Source organism: Danio aesculapii, chromosome 4, assembly GCF_903798145.1.
Source record: "Danio aesculapii chromosome 4, fDanAes4.1, whole genome shotgun sequence".
Taxonomy (NCBI): domain Eukaryota; kingdom Metazoa; phylum Chordata; class Actinopteri; order Cypriniformes; family Danionidae; genus Danio; species Danio aesculapii.
Window position 1 is genome coordinate 52,971,496 of NC_079438.1, and position 17,500 is coordinate 52,988,995.

General features: G+C 30.5%; 1 protein-coding gene across 4 annotated transcripts in view; it reads left to right on the top strand.

Moving 5' to 3' along the window:
* Nucleotides 1-17,500, top strand: part of dock4b (dedicator of cytokinesis 4b) — a 173,987-nt gene that overhangs the window by 148,993 nt on the left and 7,494 nt on the right. For 2 of the 4 annotated variants that reach the window (XM_056456057.1, XM_056456059.1), the window contains 8 exons: nt 442-561; nt 988-1,112; nt 2,900-3,020; nt 5,240-5,321; nt 10,213-10,319; nt 12,815-12,887; nt 14,633-14,728; nt 17,078-17,139. In XM_056456057.1, the coding sequence (XP_056312032.1) occupies nt 442-561; nt 988-1,112; nt 2,900-3,020; nt 5,240-5,321; nt 10,213-10,319; nt 12,815-12,887; nt 14,633-14,728; nt 17,078-17,139 (786 nt within the window). Of the gene's footprint in view, nt 1-441; nt 562-987; nt 1,137-2,899; nt 3,021-5,239; nt 5,322-10,212; nt 10,320-12,814; nt 12,888-14,632; nt 14,729-17,077; nt 17,140-17,500 lie in introns of all 4 variants that reach the window. The other 2 variants (XM_056456058.1, XM_056456060.1) reach the window with 2 other exon arrangements.

Genomic DNA, 17,500 nt, shown 5'->3' on the forward strand with positions numbered 1-17,500 from the left:
ATTTATCTATCTACATATCTGGCTATTTATGATTTTATTTATTTTAATATTATTTATCTATCAGCATATCTGGCTAATTATGCTTTTATTTATTTTATTATTATTTATGTTTCAGCATATCTGGCCATTTATGATTTTATTTATTTTATTATTATTTATGTTTCAGCATATTTGGCTATTTATGATTTTATTTATTTTATTATTATTTATGTTTCAGCATATTTGGCCATTTATGATTTTATTTATTTTATTATTATTTATGTTTCAGCATATCTGGCTATTTATGATTTTATTTATTTTATTATTATTTATTGATTATTACTTTATTTCTTCTCATAGTTCTTCTGTTTTTTGTGTTCATTTCTCATATCTGAGACTAACTGGTAAAATAGATCACACATACCCTTTGCACATCTGTAAGACTGTTGGTTTCTCCTTCAGGCGCACATACTGGAGTTTGGCCTGACTGTGCATGAGAAGTTTGTTCCTCAGGACATGCGGCCTCTGCACAAAAAACTGGTGGACCAGTTTCATCTCATGAAATCTAGCCTCGGCATTCAGGTACATTTTTCAAGATACTAGTATTTAGGTAAAAGTGACATATAAAGGCTTAACTGTGTTAATTAGGCAAGTTAGGGTACATATCCAAGTTATTGTATAACGATGGTTTGTTCTGTAGACTATCGAAAACAAATGTTCCTTAAAGGGGCTAATAATATTGAACTTAAAATGGTTTAAAAAAATTTAAAATTGCTTTTATTCTAGCCGAAAGAAAGCAGGGAAGACTTTCTCCAGAAGAAAAATCATTATAGGAAATACTGTGAAAAATTCCCTGCTCTGATATACATATTTTGAAAAAGGGAGAAAAAAAAAACTTCACAGAAGGGCTAATAACTTTGACTTCAACTGTGTGTGAGATCTACTGTAGGCAGTTTCTTGCTGACATCTCAATCTGCTGCCCATCTTTTTTTTTTCAATGCTCTAAAGGAGTTTCCGGCTTATGTGCGAGCCAGTCCAATCCACTTCACCAACGGGAGTCCTCGAGTCGGCCGAAACTCTGCGCCAAACATCATGAGTCCAGACGGAGGAGCGCGAGTCGTGTCCCGCCGCAGGTCAGATACGCTTCAGGTCCACCGGTGTGTGATTTTCATGAGCAGCAGGGCTAATAGCAGATGTTATGTTCACATATGGGTAATATAAATTGTGAAATATAAATGTTAATTTCTAAAGTTATTTATGATTAGCTACAATCCTTCTGTACTGTATTGTGTTATACCCTTGCGTTCACACTGCAGATGAATCCTAAATTAGTTTTTTTATTAAGCCGTTTATTGGTGATGAATTTTATAGCTATTGTTTTAAACATCAGTGGTGGTAATGCAACTATTAGTTAATGAAATGTAGTGTTAGTTGTACTAATAATTAATAGATTTCTGATTAAGATCATTGTTTTTAATTTATTATAAAGTGGAAGGTTTAATGTTTATTAAAATATAGGATTTGCTTAACATTTTATGATAATGATAAATTACATAGTGTTCTTGCTAAAGGTTAAACGTCTATTATTTAGCAAAAAACATTTTTTTTTAACCTGTTAATTGACCATTTTTATGGATTATTGCTACTGATCATTTCACAATATTGCTAGAATAATATGTTTTAAAGCAGAATACTAGATTCCTAACATGTATTTCATTGAATAGTGTGTATATTTATGTAAAACTTTTATATCTCAATACTGTTTATATATAATATCTACACTGTTAAAATATCCCTAAATGAGCAGTTTTTTGTATTTTGTGATTTATTTATTTTTATTTTTCCCCATTTATTTATGCTTTTGACTTGTTTTATGGGACCGTGATCTTTCTTCCAACAGCTTTTAACCTTGAAAAGTTTAAAAAAGTGACTTTTATTAATTATTTTTAAATTAAGGTGATATATTGTCTGGGTTTGGGTTGTATTTTACACTTAAAAACCCTTGTTATAAACTGGCTGTACATTTTCTATTATTTTATAGGCAAGGCAAGTTTATTTATCCACATTTCATACACAGTGACAATTCAGTGCTTTATACAAACAGGAATAAAAGAAACAAGTATAAGAGAAATAAAAACAAATAATAAAAATGGTAAACAAAATCTCTCTCTATATATGTATGTATATATATGTATATATATATATATATATATATATATATATATATATATATATATATATATATATATATATATATATATATATATATATGTATGTATATATATATATGTATGTATGTATGTATGTATGTATGTATGTGTATATGTATATATATATATATATATATATATATATATATATATATATATATATATATATATATATATATATATATATATATATATATATATATACATATTTATATATATATATATACATATATATATATATATATATATATATATATATATATATATATATATATATATATATATATATATATATATATATATATATATATATATATATATATATATATTTATAAGCCACTTTGCTTAAACTGTAGAGTTGAACTTTCAACATCAAAAGTCGACAGAACAGAGATTAACATCCCATAATTCAATTCACAACTGTAAATAAACGGAAAACACGTGAGAATCACAAAATACGGAAACTGTTAGTTTACAGATATTGTTTACAGTGTCTTTGAAAAGCTGAACACCTTTTTCATTACGAGATGAGTTGATTTTGAAGCTGTTAATTGAGCGGTTGATCCTAATTATTGCAGATATTTTCAAAATATGGACTTTATAATCATTAATTTCTTCCAAGAATCTTTGGAGAGTTCTGCATTCATGTTATGCCATGTGTTAAAAGTCTTTCTGACAGTGTTGTTGTTGTTTTTGTGTGTATTATTCAGTCCACTGAGTTATCCAGCAGTGAACCGCTACTCCTCATCCTCGCTCTCATCACAGGCCTCTAATGAAGTCAGCAACATCACAGGCCATTCAGAGAGTTCAGATGAAGTCTTTAATATGCAGGTGAACCACCTCACATTTGCACGGAATACCCCTGCTTTTCTCCTGCTCTTCATTTCTGCCTTTTTCTCAGTTTTTTTGCTGTATACTTAAAATATTGCTAAATAACAGGAGTGTCAAATACTAATTTAACAATGTACCAATATGATAAAACATTTAAGTGTTATTTAGCGATGTTTAAACTGTACAATAATTTTATTTTTAGATAAGATTGATCTCATTTTTCAATTATTTTTTTCATTCTTTTATATCTTAAAATTATTTTTTTTGTGTTCTGTATCACTAATTTCCTTTTATTTGTTCAGAATATAATTGAGCCTTTTGTTGTCTTTTAAATGTTTAATTTTAATTAATATGTTTAATTTAATTGTATAAGGGATTTGCAAAGCATTAACGGTCCTCACTTTAGATGAGCTCACAAAACTGTTGACATTTTTGTTAATAAAGCATTTTATTGACAAAGATTAAATATTACTAAATGCATGAAAAATAAGATGTATAAATGTTCCCTTGAATAGTTTATTAATCATTTACTTAACCAACTACCTTTTATTAACTGCTTTGTAAATAATGCAATACTCAATTTAGTAATTAAAGAGTAATCATTAACAATGTGTTTTAAAGTCAAGAGTACAGCTGTATTTATAAACTGCTTAATAATGTCTATTAATGTAGAGTTAATGCTTAACAAATGATGAACTAACTATTTGTTAATGCCTTAATAAGTTATAAAGTGTTATATATATATATATATATATATATATATATATATATATATATATATATATATATATATATATATATATATATATATATATATATATATATATATATATATATATATATATATATATATATATATATATAATGTACCAATATATTTTGAAGAATCTTGGAAATCGTTAACCATTAATTTCAATGGTAGGAAAAAAAAACCTATGGAAGTCAATGGCTACCATTTCCGGCATTATCTAAAATATTATCTTGTGAAACTTAAACAGGCTTGAATTTTTTTATGTCTATTAATGTAATGTTTAACAAATGAGCTAAAAACAAATAATTTATTAGTTAGTAAGTTATTAATAGCATGTAGTTATTATAAAGTGTTACCAATACATGTTTTTGAGGATCTTGGAAATCGGTAACCACTGACTTCAATAGCAGGACAAAAAAATATACAATGGAAGTCAATGGCTACCATTTCTGACATTATCCAAAATATCATCTTTTGAAACTCAAACAGGCTTGATTTTTCTTTTTTTGTGTCTATTAATGTAGAGTAATGTTTAACAAATGAGCTAATTAACTAATAATTTGTTAATGCTAAAGTTATTAATAGTGTTCAGTTATTATAAAGTGTTACCAATATATATATTTTGAAGATTCTTGGAGGTTGGTAACCATTGACTTCAATGGTAGGAAAAAAAATACTATGGAATCAAAAAACATATTTGATTTCAATGGAAGAAATGGTAAAAATACTACAGTAAAAATCTGTAACAGTAATCTTAACAGTAACTGTAATCTTAACAGTAGATTTCCTGAAAATGTAGTCAATAATCGTAAATTTACTTTCACAGAAATCCATGCATGACACTTTTCTATGCTCTTTTGTTTTTTTTCCTCTTATGCATGTTAGATTTTATGTTTTATGTTAAATCTAATGTTGATAAATTATGTAAACAGCTACTTATGGTTTTGTTTTTTGTGTATGTGTATATATATATATATATATATATATATATATATATATATATATATATATATATATACACATACATACACATACATACATACATATATACATACATACATACATACATACATACAAAACATACATGCATAAGTACAAAACATACATACATACGTACAAAACATGGTAATTTACCATAAAATTCAGACATTTATTTTACCTTCGTACTGTGTTGTTAACAGTTAAATTCAGGCAACCACAGCTACCTTTTTGTGTGTCATTTTCCAGCATCATTCAAAATATCTGCTTTTGAATCTAAAACGATGTTGTTTTTTTCATTTTTGGGCGAACTATTTTTTATATTTTTTTTTTATCTCATATTGTCTTTTCTCTCAGATTTGTAGGTGTGAATTATAGACAGTATTTCTTTGATCCCAGTCTATATGATTATTGTACTGTCCATATCATAGAGTGTGCCGAAAACTGTGGTCTGTTTCTTATGATAGTCACGCTTTCCGTCTCTTCCCAGCCCAGTCCATCTACCTCCAGTCTCAGCTCCAATCATTCAGCTTCTCCCAACGTGAGCAGCTCAGCTCCGTCCAGTGCCAGAGGTGAGCATAATCCAGCTGCTGTTCATATAAAAGCTTGATGTAGACAGACTGCAGTGCTCACTAATGCACCACTACTGAGGTTTGATGCATGAGACCTTAAGAAATGAATCCACCATTGAATCCAAGCATTTCCATCCAGTTCTGGAAAAAAGAAATAAGATTGAAATGAAAGTAGTGAAGCTGAGTGATCATTAAGTACACTGGAAAAAAAAAAGATTCATTGTTATGTAGTCTCCCGAGATTCATTACGGTACTAATTAAGTCTACATTACTAAATTAAATTTGTTTGTTAAATTATAAAGCCCAAATAAACTCGCAACCACTTACCTTAAAAACTAAAAACTTTTAGTAAATCCAATGAATCTTTTTTTCAGTGTATATGGCTAAAAACATATTGAGTTAATGTAAAATATTACACGTTTACTTGAGTAAAAGTAAAATATAGAGCTTTAAATTGGCTCCAAAGTAGAAGTATTGTAGAAAATCAAAAAAAGGAGACATTAGATTTTATCATTTCATCATGTTGAATAATCCTATTAATACAAAATTGGATAAATTATGTAAAACATCTCACTGAGATACAAATATTTGATTAAAATTATAAACCTAAATAATAAGACAGTGCAGTATCTCACATTTTTGTGTTTGTGTCACCATTTTACCATTATTGGAGACTTTTTCCTTTTGTTTTTGAGGCTTTTATATTTCCACATTATACATTTAAAATATTATATTATTATAGACAGTAATACTTTTTATTAAATCTGCATATTGCTCAATATGATCTTGTATTTGCAACTTCATATCACGATTTACAATTATTATTATTACTGTTTTTATATCATTATTATATAGTAGTTTTTATACATCAATAAATATTTGGATTTAACATTCAATATTTAGTTTATTTTATATTTTATTGATGTTATATATTATTTATTCATAATATTTTTAACAATAATTTATATTTAGTTACACATTATTATTTCTGAAAATAATAAGTAATAATAACTCTGAAAAAATTATAACTTTTTAACATTTTAGATCTTTAATTTCTTTTATTTTTTTGCTTTCTATATTTTTTCTTGCATCTTGTCGTAATTTTTCTATTTAATTTTCTATTTGCAACTTCATATCACGATTTACAAATATTATTATTACTGTTTTTATATCATCATTATATAATAGTTTTTATACATCAATAAATATTTGCATTTGACGTTCAATATTTTGTTTATTTTATATTTTATTGACGTTATATATTATTTATTTATAATATTTTTAACAATAATTTATATTTAGTTACACATTATTATTTCTGAAAATAATAAGTAATAATAAGTCTGAAAAAAATATAACTTTTTAACATTTTAGATCTTCAATTTCTTTTATTTTTTTGCTTTCTATTTTTTTCTTGCATCTTGTCGTAATTTTTCTATTTAATTTTCTATTTGCAACTTCATATCACGATTTACAAATATTATTATTACTGTTTTTATATCATTATTATATAGTAGTTTTTATACATCAATAAATATTTGGATTTAACATTCAATATTTAGTTTATTTTATATTTTATTGATGTTATATATTATTTATTCATAATATTTTTTACAATATTTTGTATTTAGTTACACATTATTATTTCTGAAAATAATAAGTAATAAGTCTGAAAAATATATAAATTATAACTTTTTAACATTTTAGATCTTCAATTTCTTTTATTTTTTTGCTTTCTATTTTTTTTTCTTGCATCTTGTCGTAATTTTTCTATTTAATTTTCTATTTATTTTTATGCTAAACACTTATTTAATTGCAACAAAGTCATAAATTATACCTCTTTTCCCCCTCATAATTGCATATTTTCTTGTGTTTTAATTGCTACTCAGCATTAGTTATTTTCCTGAAAGCTTTTTCTCGCAATATTTTTTACTTTCACTTTACTTTAAAACCGACCTTCCATGGTAAACAGATTTCCAAGGTAAAAATAAACTGCTACAGTGAAGTGTAGTTTATGGCCCATTTAATGCTGTTTTACTGTGGGTCCTGATATATAGCAGACTCATCTCTCTCTCTCTCTTCCACTGTCTCTTATCTGCCTCCATCCAGCATGTGTTTACTTGCGGACACAGATCATAAAAACCAGAATATGTATGGAGACATTTATGTAATCTTATAGTCTCCCCTTGGCGGCCTTTGCTGCCTCCCGTCGAGACCCCATAAAGCTTCTGTGGAGTTACAGACAGAATAAAACGCTGCTTGAAGATCTCTAGACTGATGATATTTATCATAGGGACCCATGCCCTCCTGTCCTGCTCTCCAGGAGGTTGATAGTGCTTTCAAACAGGTCCTGGAGGCTCCACCCAACCGAAAGTCTATGGTTGCATTTATTATAGTGCAGCTTTGTTTTAAAGGGCTCCTATTTGACCCGTTTTACAAGATGTAAGATAAGTCTTTGGTGTCTCCAGAATGTGTTTTACCTCAAATTACCCATGAGATTATCAATTATACCTTTCAGAATATGCTCATTTTGTTCTCTGAGCTGTTTTTGTAGCCGTTTTGCAGCTGATCACAGAGAGTTGGAACAGATTTTTTAATACCAGTTACTTTGCAAGTCCTGCATTTGTTCATACACGTTACTATGAAAACATGTTAATAGGCGGCTGTCAATCAGTTCAGTAGGAGGGGAAAACTGCACTCCTACGTCACATTGTGGTGGCAGGCCTCAAAATCGCTGGGATTTAAATCTAATTTTAACATCAGGAAATTTAAAAACAGAGACTTGTTATGTTTATATCACTCCAAAAGTACTGTGGACACACTATACCTACACACACTTCTGTCCAAACAGATCCAAAAGCTGATTTTGCATCACAGGTACCCATTAAATGCTCAACTATTGCTATAGTCACTGCTGAAATACACCTGGAGTTTTTGATGCTTATAAAAGGAGACCTTTGTAAATGCTACAGGCCATATTTTAGTTTGAGAACTGCTTTTTAGACAGTCCAAAATGCAGATTTTTGCAATCAAAGTCATTTGCAATCAAAGCTGGTTGTTTCATAATCACTCTCTGATTGGCTCTTGTAGATCATTGCACATCGATTACAGATTTTTTTGATTTCCAAATATACAACAGAATTAACTACAATTCATATTAATATACAGTGCTCTGTATAAATGAGTACACATTCTTTTAAAAATGAATGTTTTTAGCAATTTCTCAGTGTATATAGCCAATAATTTTTTATTATATCCATTAAAATAAGAGTCTGGTCACCGAACGTCTTTAGGATTATAAATATGATACATTTAAATCCAAACGAGGTATTGCAAAATTAAAAAACAAACTGCAAAATTGTCATAAAATGATATAATTTCATTATTATTTTTCCCCCCTGTTTATTAATTTTCTATTTATTATTTTTCCCCAACAATCTGAACATTTTTGGACTGTGGTCTTAAGTATTTATTTTCCTACATTTGTTCCAGTATTGGCTTTGATGCAGACTAATCTAATACATACATAAATACATACATACATACATACATACATACATAATATATACACACATGTAATATTGTAAAGCATCCTATAGGAAATATTAATTTAAAAGAGAAATCTGACTCGTTTATGCTGAGCACTGTAAATATACTGTATACATAACTAATTCCATTATTCATGTTTCATTTATTAATTGCATCAGCATTTTTTTCAGATTTTATTGTTGCTCTGTTTACTGGTAAAAATTGAACATTCGTTCCCAACTTAAACAAGACCTTTTTTCATCTCAACTCTATTTAATAGAAATGTTTAGAATTAATACTATTATAACCTGTTTAATTGAACTGTTTATTCAGTTTTTTTATGCCGTAATTGACTTCTATCTTCTTATTTTCTTCTTATTCTCTTCTGAATACAGGTAAAAACTTCATGACTTTTTATTTTGCTCTAATAAAAATAAATAAATATATTACTTGTTTAAACTAATGCCATGTAGAGTATGTACAGTTGAAGTGAGGATTATTGAACCCCCTGAATTTTTAGCCCCCCTGTGTATTTTTCCCCCAATTTCTGTTTAACGAAGAGAAGATTTCTAAACACAATAGTTTTAATAACTCATTTCTAATAACTGATTTATATTATCTTTGCCATGATGACAGTAAATAATATTTGACTAGATATTTTTCAAGACACTTCTATACAGTTTAAAGTGACATTTAAAGGCTTAACTAGGTTAATTAGGTTAACTAGGCAGGTTAGGGTAATTAGGCAAGTTATTGTATAACGATGGTTTGTTCTGTAGACTTAAAAAAAAATAAATAGCTTAAAGGGGCTAATAAAATTGACCTTAAAATGGTTTAAAAAAAACTAAAATCTGCTTTTATTCTAGCCGAAATAAAACAAATAAGACTTAAAAATGTTATCAGACATACTGTGAAAATTTCCTTGCTCTGTTAAACATCATTTGGGAAATATGTAAAAAAGAAAACAGTTCAAAGGGGGTTTATTAATTCTGATTTCAACTGTATGTATGGTTAATTTTTATACTCTAATTTTCTAGCTAATTTTAACTTCCTTAATTTGGTTTGTTTGGACATTTTTCTTTTCTGAAACATGGTGCGAACGCCATCATGTTCAAGGAGCGTATTCATTTTAAAAAGCACCGTGTTAAAATGGAAACACACTAGTGCAAACGCAGTCCATCTCGCCCTGTGAAATAGCCGTCTGTCACCCCAGAAGCACAATTTTCGCCTCGGTGGGAGGGAAAGACGAGGACGGGCCTTTATTTGATGCGCTGTCTGGTTAGCGTGGAAATGAGAGCCGGATTTTGGTCTGTGTGCTGATGTTGGCGTGTTGCTGAAATCGCACCTCTGCTTTCTTTCACAGGTTCTCCACAGTTGTCGGATAAACACAAGCATCCCAGAGAGAACTGCCTCTCTCCACGGGACAGACCCTGCAGCGCTGTATATCCAAACCCTCTGGAGCCCACACAGGTATGAGGACCACTGACATATATTCTGCAGATCACGGATGCTTTTGAGTCATATGTGTTTGATAGCATTCTTCAATATTTTCTTCCAAGTAAAGATGAAGTGGATCAAAAAAGTTCATCAAAGTTTAAAATCCAAAGTTTAAACTTGTTTATTATTTACATTTTTTTAGGACCACTTTGATGGTTTTGATCCCCTTCCAATGTTTACTATATGTTTATTTCAAACAACTAAAGCTTTACTTTTATTAATTGAGTTTATTTCTTGTAATTGAAAGTCTGTTTTAAAAATGCTAGACTATTTTTGCAGTTGACAATAAAAGTGTATTATTTTACCAAACAATAGCGTCACGGTGGCACAGTGGGTAGCACAATCGCCTCACAGCAAGAAGGTCACTGGTTTGAGAGTGGCTGGGTTAGTTGGCATTTTTGTGTGGAGTTTGCATGTTCTCCCTGTGTTCGTGTGGGTTTCCTCCGGTGCTCCGGTTTCCTACACAAGTCCAAAAAATATGCTGTATAGGTGAATTGGGTTAGCTAAATTGTCCATAGTGTATATGTGTGAATGAGTGTGTATGTCAGTGATAGATTGCAGCTGGAAGGGAATCCGCTGCATAAAACATATGCTGGATAAGTTGGCAGTTCATTCCGCTGTGGCCACCCCTGATGAATAAAGGGACTTAGCTGAAAGAAAATGAATGACTGAATTTTACAAAACATTCTTGTTTAGCTAATGATTTTATATTCAAATAACGGACAGAATTATGACTTTATTGTATTTCTTACCATTTAGATTTTTCACAGCTGAAACTTCATCTCTCTCAGTTTTATTATTTGAGATATTTTCACAGTTTGTTTTTTATAAGGGAATTTTTTTAAAGTTGATACTTTTTTTTTTGCACTTTCAAATTTAATTCTCTCAAATTTTACCTCCTTTTTCAACACTTTTGCCACTAAAACGTATTACAAAGGAAATATTTATTTTTTTAGCAAACCAAGTTTATTTTATGCACCTCAAACATATTACACACACACACACACACACACACACACACACACACACACACACACACACAAACAAAACAGATGAAGACAAAAATATTAGTCCTCCTTAAAATATTATTATTTTCCAAAAAAAAACAAGTCATTATTGACAGCGCAATAACAGGAAGTTCTTGCTTAACTCTTATTTTTTAAATTTGACTGAAATAAAAGAAGTTTTTATATTTTTACATTTTTTTAAAACAATTTTAAAGCCCAATATCATCAGCCCCATTAAGATTTTTTTGCTTCAATTGTCTACAGAACAGACCACCTTTGTTCAATGACTTGCCTTATTAATTAATCTTGCCCACACTCAAAAAAATAACACATTAGATGAACTCAGTTTAATTGAGGGCAGGATTTCCATCTAATAAGTTTGTTAAAACCCTATTTTAAAAAAAAACTAAAAAAACATTTTGCACAATTAAATGCAACAGAGTTGGTCCAACATGATTTTATCAAATAAAAGTTTAGATACATCTGTATTTTTTTTTACATAAACTCAAAGGTCTGATAATATCATGCATGTCTATTATCTACATTTCGAAGCTTCTTAGGTTTATTTGAAGTTATGAACTAAAAGAGTCAATCTAAGTATGTTTCATGAGTTGCATATATTGAGACTGATCTCAGAAGCCATGTTAGGACAGTTATTGCTCACTGAGCAAAGCAACAAGCTGCATTTTTACTAGTTAAGCTGCCAACACCCAAAGCAGGGGTGCTTCTGCAAGGTGGTAATCTCAAAACTCAAAGCATTACAAGAAACTCTGCTAAATCTTCAAACTTCAGATTAAACTCTAACAAGCCTTACTATCAACTTTAAACACCTAAGATTACTTTTACTGTCAACATTCCCCTCTCTTAATTCAATCCCACACAGCACGCTGGGAACTACAAATACCCTAACCAGGTAGTTAGAGCAACACAATTCCTTCATGTTGTCCCAACACAAAATGCTTAAGTTAACTTAATGGTTTACAAATTTCAGTGGACTGAACATAAAACAAATAAATTGGCCAAAGAAATCACAAGAATTGTGTTGTTTCAGCTCATTTTAAACGGGTAGTTTGATCAAGCAGCAGTAATCTTTATTTTTTTTAGTGTAGTGGAAGTTAGTAGCCTAATTAACTTGGTTAAATGATTGAATACTTGTATCTTACAAAATAGCATAACATAGATAAGATATTAAAAGTAAATTATGTGCTGTCATCCATGGCAAAGACAGACCAAATAAATTAGTTATTAGATATTAAAACAAATCTAATTATTATCTTGTTATTGAAAATAATCCCTCCTTTAAACAGCACTCTTTAAATTATTAAAATTTGACAGGAGAGCTAATAGCTTTTGACTGTTTATGCACGCCTAAAAACTAACAAACCCAATATTCAGATTTGAGAGATATCTGTAAACCTCCATCATTGACTGTGTTCATTTCTGTGTGAATCTTTCTGACAGAGGCCTGTTCCTCACCCGGCGGGCGACTCCTCTCTGCCCCGCAGTGACCCCAACATCTCCAGCCCTGATAAAGGTGAGCCTTCAGTGTGTTTGCCTGTGCGTGTGCGTGTGTGATGTGATGCTGACTGACAGCTGAGATTGAACTAGACAACAGGTTCACCAGCTGACTTACACTTGTTGTAGCTGAAGAAAATATGTTGATAATATTTGGTCATATTTTTATTTTGCCCAGGTTTTACACTGACATGCTTTTCTTTCATACTACTGTTTAATGGATATACTATTATTTATTTGATCAAATATATGACCAGGGACTATTGCGATATTTAATGCATTTAGTTTTGATTTAAAAGAAAACTCCTGGTTTTATCTGTATATATTTATTGGAGAAATAGAAATATTAAAAACTTGAGAAATATTGAGAAAACTTGAGAACTTGAGCTTGGTTACATTATGGCTGTGTTTCCCAACCCTTTTCCTGGAGGCACACCAACTGTACATATTTTGGATGTCTCCCTTACCTGACTAATTAACTTCAGGTTTTGGAATCTCTTCTTGTGTTCTAATTAGGTGATTCAGGTGTGTTTGATTAGGGAGACATTGAAAATGTGTACTGTTGGTGTGCCTTCAGGAACAGGGTTTGGAAACACTGCATTATGGGCTAAGAAAGAAATGAACTGGATTAGCAATTAAAAAGCAACAAATCTGTATTATTATCGGATTTTACTTTGAGCACATGCTAAAGTTATTTTATGATTATGATACTTCAGTGCCATATTCTCATAACACTTTTGAGACATTTATTTTATCTACCTAGTTTTTTTATTATATTTTCTACTCTCAAATGTTATTGTTGAGTAAATCCAATGTAAAAAGCTTTGTGTGCCAGACATCTGTGAGTAATTGTGGAAATTTCTGCAATAAAAATCTAAATTAAAAATGCACAGTTGAAGTCAGATTTATTAGACCCCCCCCCCCCCCCCCCCATCCCCCCAAATAATAATTTTAATAACTCATTTCTAATAACTGATTTATTTGATCTTTGCCATGATGACAGTACATAATATTTGACTAGATATTTTTCAGGACAATTCAATACAGCTTAAAGGGACATTTAAAGGCTTAACTAGATTAAGTAGGTTAACTAGGCAGGTTAGGGTAATTAGGCAAGTTATTATATAACGATGGTTTGTTCTGTAGACTATCGAAATAAAATATATAGCTTAAAGGGGCTAATAATATTGACCTTAAAATGAGTTTTAAAAAATTAAAAACTGTTTTTTTTCCAGCCGAAATTAAAACAGATAAGACTTTATCCAGAAGAAAAAATATTATCAGACATACTGTGAAAATTTCCTTGCTCTGTTAAACATAATATGGGAAATATTTAAAAAAAGAAATACAATTCAAAGGGGGGCTAATAATTCTGACTTGCACTGTATGAATTCAAAAAGTCAAAATTTTGTACTGACTTTTTCACAATTAAATTATTTTGACTTTATCTTGCAGACCTTTCATTTTTCCCAACCAAAACCTTTTTTCTTATTCAGATTATTTCTCATAATTGTCAAAAATATTTTAATTATTTGGCAGTTTATTTGTTATTTTCTGGTACTGCATATTTGGATGTATATCTGTTCATGAACCATTGAAACAATCTCACAAACACCATTTAATTACCTTATTTGACATTTTTTGGTGTTTGCGTGTGTATCCATTCATATCCTAGTCCATCAAACCCAGATTATCTCCATGACTGCTTGTATTTTGAGTGGCTTTGACTGAATGTGACTGAATTGCATGTTTTGTGTGTAAAAGTTGTGAAGCCTGCACCAAGTAGCTGGAGTTTAGACATGCCGCTGTCTGAGTATAATGGAAAGTGTCCCCCTGTCCCTCCTAGGCCACCGTTCACAGGTAAACAGCTGATATCTGAGTCTTAAAACTCTCGGGTCGTCTGCTTCTTTCTCGGTGTATTAGATGACTGCTGGTTGTAGTTTCTTAACTTGTGTTGAATGTTTATATACTGATGAAAATAGCATCGTCTAACAGTGGGCTCTTTTGTTTAGAATCTCTCTTAATGAGCTTTCTGACAGTGCTTGTGTCTTTAAACTGCATGACGGCTCTTTAATCCTCACTCCGCATATTACTGCTTTATTTCCCTTTAAGATGTTGATGTGGTCTCTTTTTCTGCATGTTTGTGTATTTGTTCATGCACTCATTCATTCGCTCATTCATTTATTCACTCACTCACTTCTCACTCCATTCATTTATTCATTCAGCGACTCATTCATTCACTCACCCACTCATTCATTCATTCACTCACCCACTCATTCACTCACCCACTCATTCACTCACTCACGCACTCACGCACTCACGCACGCACGCACGCACTCACTCACTCACTCACTCACTCACTCACTCACTCACTCATTTATTCATTCATTCATTCATTCATTTATTCATACACTCATTCATTCACTCCATTTATTCATTCATTCACTCATTCCTCCACTCACTCATTTGCTATTCATTCATTTGTTCACTCCATTTATTTGTTCATTCATTCATTGACTCACTCAATTTAATCATTCATTCATTTAATTATTCATTTACTCATTAATTTACTCTATTCATTAAATCAGTCATTCATTCATTCATTCATTCATTCATTCATTCATTCAATCAATCAATCAATCAATCAATCAATCAATCATTCCATTTGTTAAGTACTCATTTATTTACTCATTCATTCACTCACACATTTTCATTCATTCTGTCCGTCATACACTCCATTCATTTATTCCCTTATTCATTCATTTATTAATTTATCCACTCACTAACTTTATTTATTCATTCATTCATTTACTCACTCACTCATTCACTTACTCCTTTACTTATTCATTCATTTACTCACTCGTTCAAGCTTGCGTTGACTCGTTCTCATTGATTCATTGATTCATTGATTCATTGATTCATTGATTGATTCATTCATTCATTCATTCATTCATTCATTCATTCATTCATTCACTCATTCATTCACTCATTCACTCATTCACTCCATTCAATATTCACTCACTCCATTCATTTGCATATTCATTCCCTCCATTTACTTTATACTTTTTTGTTCATAAGTATCTTAACAATCAGCTACAATAATTAATTCATTCACTCATTTTCTTTTCGGCTTTGTCCCTTTATTCATCATTCATATGTTTTACGCAGCTGATGCCCTTCCAGCTGCAACCCAACACTGAGAAACACCCATACACTCATGCATTCACACTCTTACACTACGGCCAATTTAGCTTATTCAATTCACCTATAGCGCATGTCTTTGGACTTGTGGGGTAAACCGGAGCACCCGGAGGAAACCCACGTGAACACGGGGAGAACATGCAAACTCCACACAGAAATGCCAACTGACCAGCCAATGCTACCCACTGCGCCACTTTTATGCCCTGCTACAATTATTATTTATTATTATTAACTTTCAAAACAGAGAGTGATCAAAACAGTTTATATAATGTTTTGGTTTTCGAGTGAAGCTATTTAAGTAACATGTTTTTATTATTATTGTAGCTTTTAGAACTATTATTTTGTCACTATTTGCTATTTCTTACTTGTATACTGTTTATATTTACTTGAATAAGCACAACTTTTGTATTTATTTGTAAACTTAATGTCTTATTGCTGCTATTATTATTATTATTATTATTATTATTTGTAACTTTTCATAAATATAATTTACTAGAGTAAATTGAATATAAAAAACTAGAGTTTTTAATATAATTTATAACCTCTATATTTAGTAGTTTTGTTCATATATTATTTTATTACTTTTATAATATGTATACAGTAGCAGCTTATAAATAAATTCAAGTTAATAAATAATGCTTGCAGTTTATTTACAGTAACTACAGTGTAGGTAACTAGCAAAGTACTGGGTCACGTAATAATAGTAAGAAGGTAATGCATGCGTAATATCGACCTGTTAAATAGAAAGGGTCTGACCAAAAAAAAATCTAAAATGATTATAAAAAAACGAAACAAAATAACCTCCAGATGAAAAATTAATTGCTTCATAAAAATATCTGACATGACAGTTTTCCATCCACACATCTCCTTGTTGTCTTGCTACTGAATGTTTAAAGTGTTTAGCATTAGCAGGCTAACCTTGGCACAGCATTTCCCTGACTAACAGACAGCTGCGAGCGTGTTTACGGGATCAAGTGAAGAAGATTGACTTTTTGTGTCCTCTAATAGGATCTCCTGCCAGGACGACCCGCTCTCAGTCCCCGGTGTCGACGTCCCGCTCGCCTCAGAAGGTATGACCTTTATTTGCTGTCTGGCTGTTTGCTCAACTGACCTTTGATGCGTTTGCTGCTCTGGATGTTTGCGGAAGTGTCTGGAGGCTGTAAACAATGTTTTGCTGAGTGTGTTTTCATGCTGGTTTAGGCCTGTCGTGGATAAATAAATATAACATTAAAGCCGCCAGAAGGTGGCGACACGCGCTTAAAAAAAATTCATCCAAATGATTCATTAAGAAATCAATCAAGCATGAATGGATTGAGTTTTTGTCTCAAATGACTTGTTCAAAATCAGTGTGACACATGTTCTGTTTAGTTTAGTTTAAGATATTATTATTGGCGAAACAAAATATTGCATCTTAAAATTAAATTAAATGTA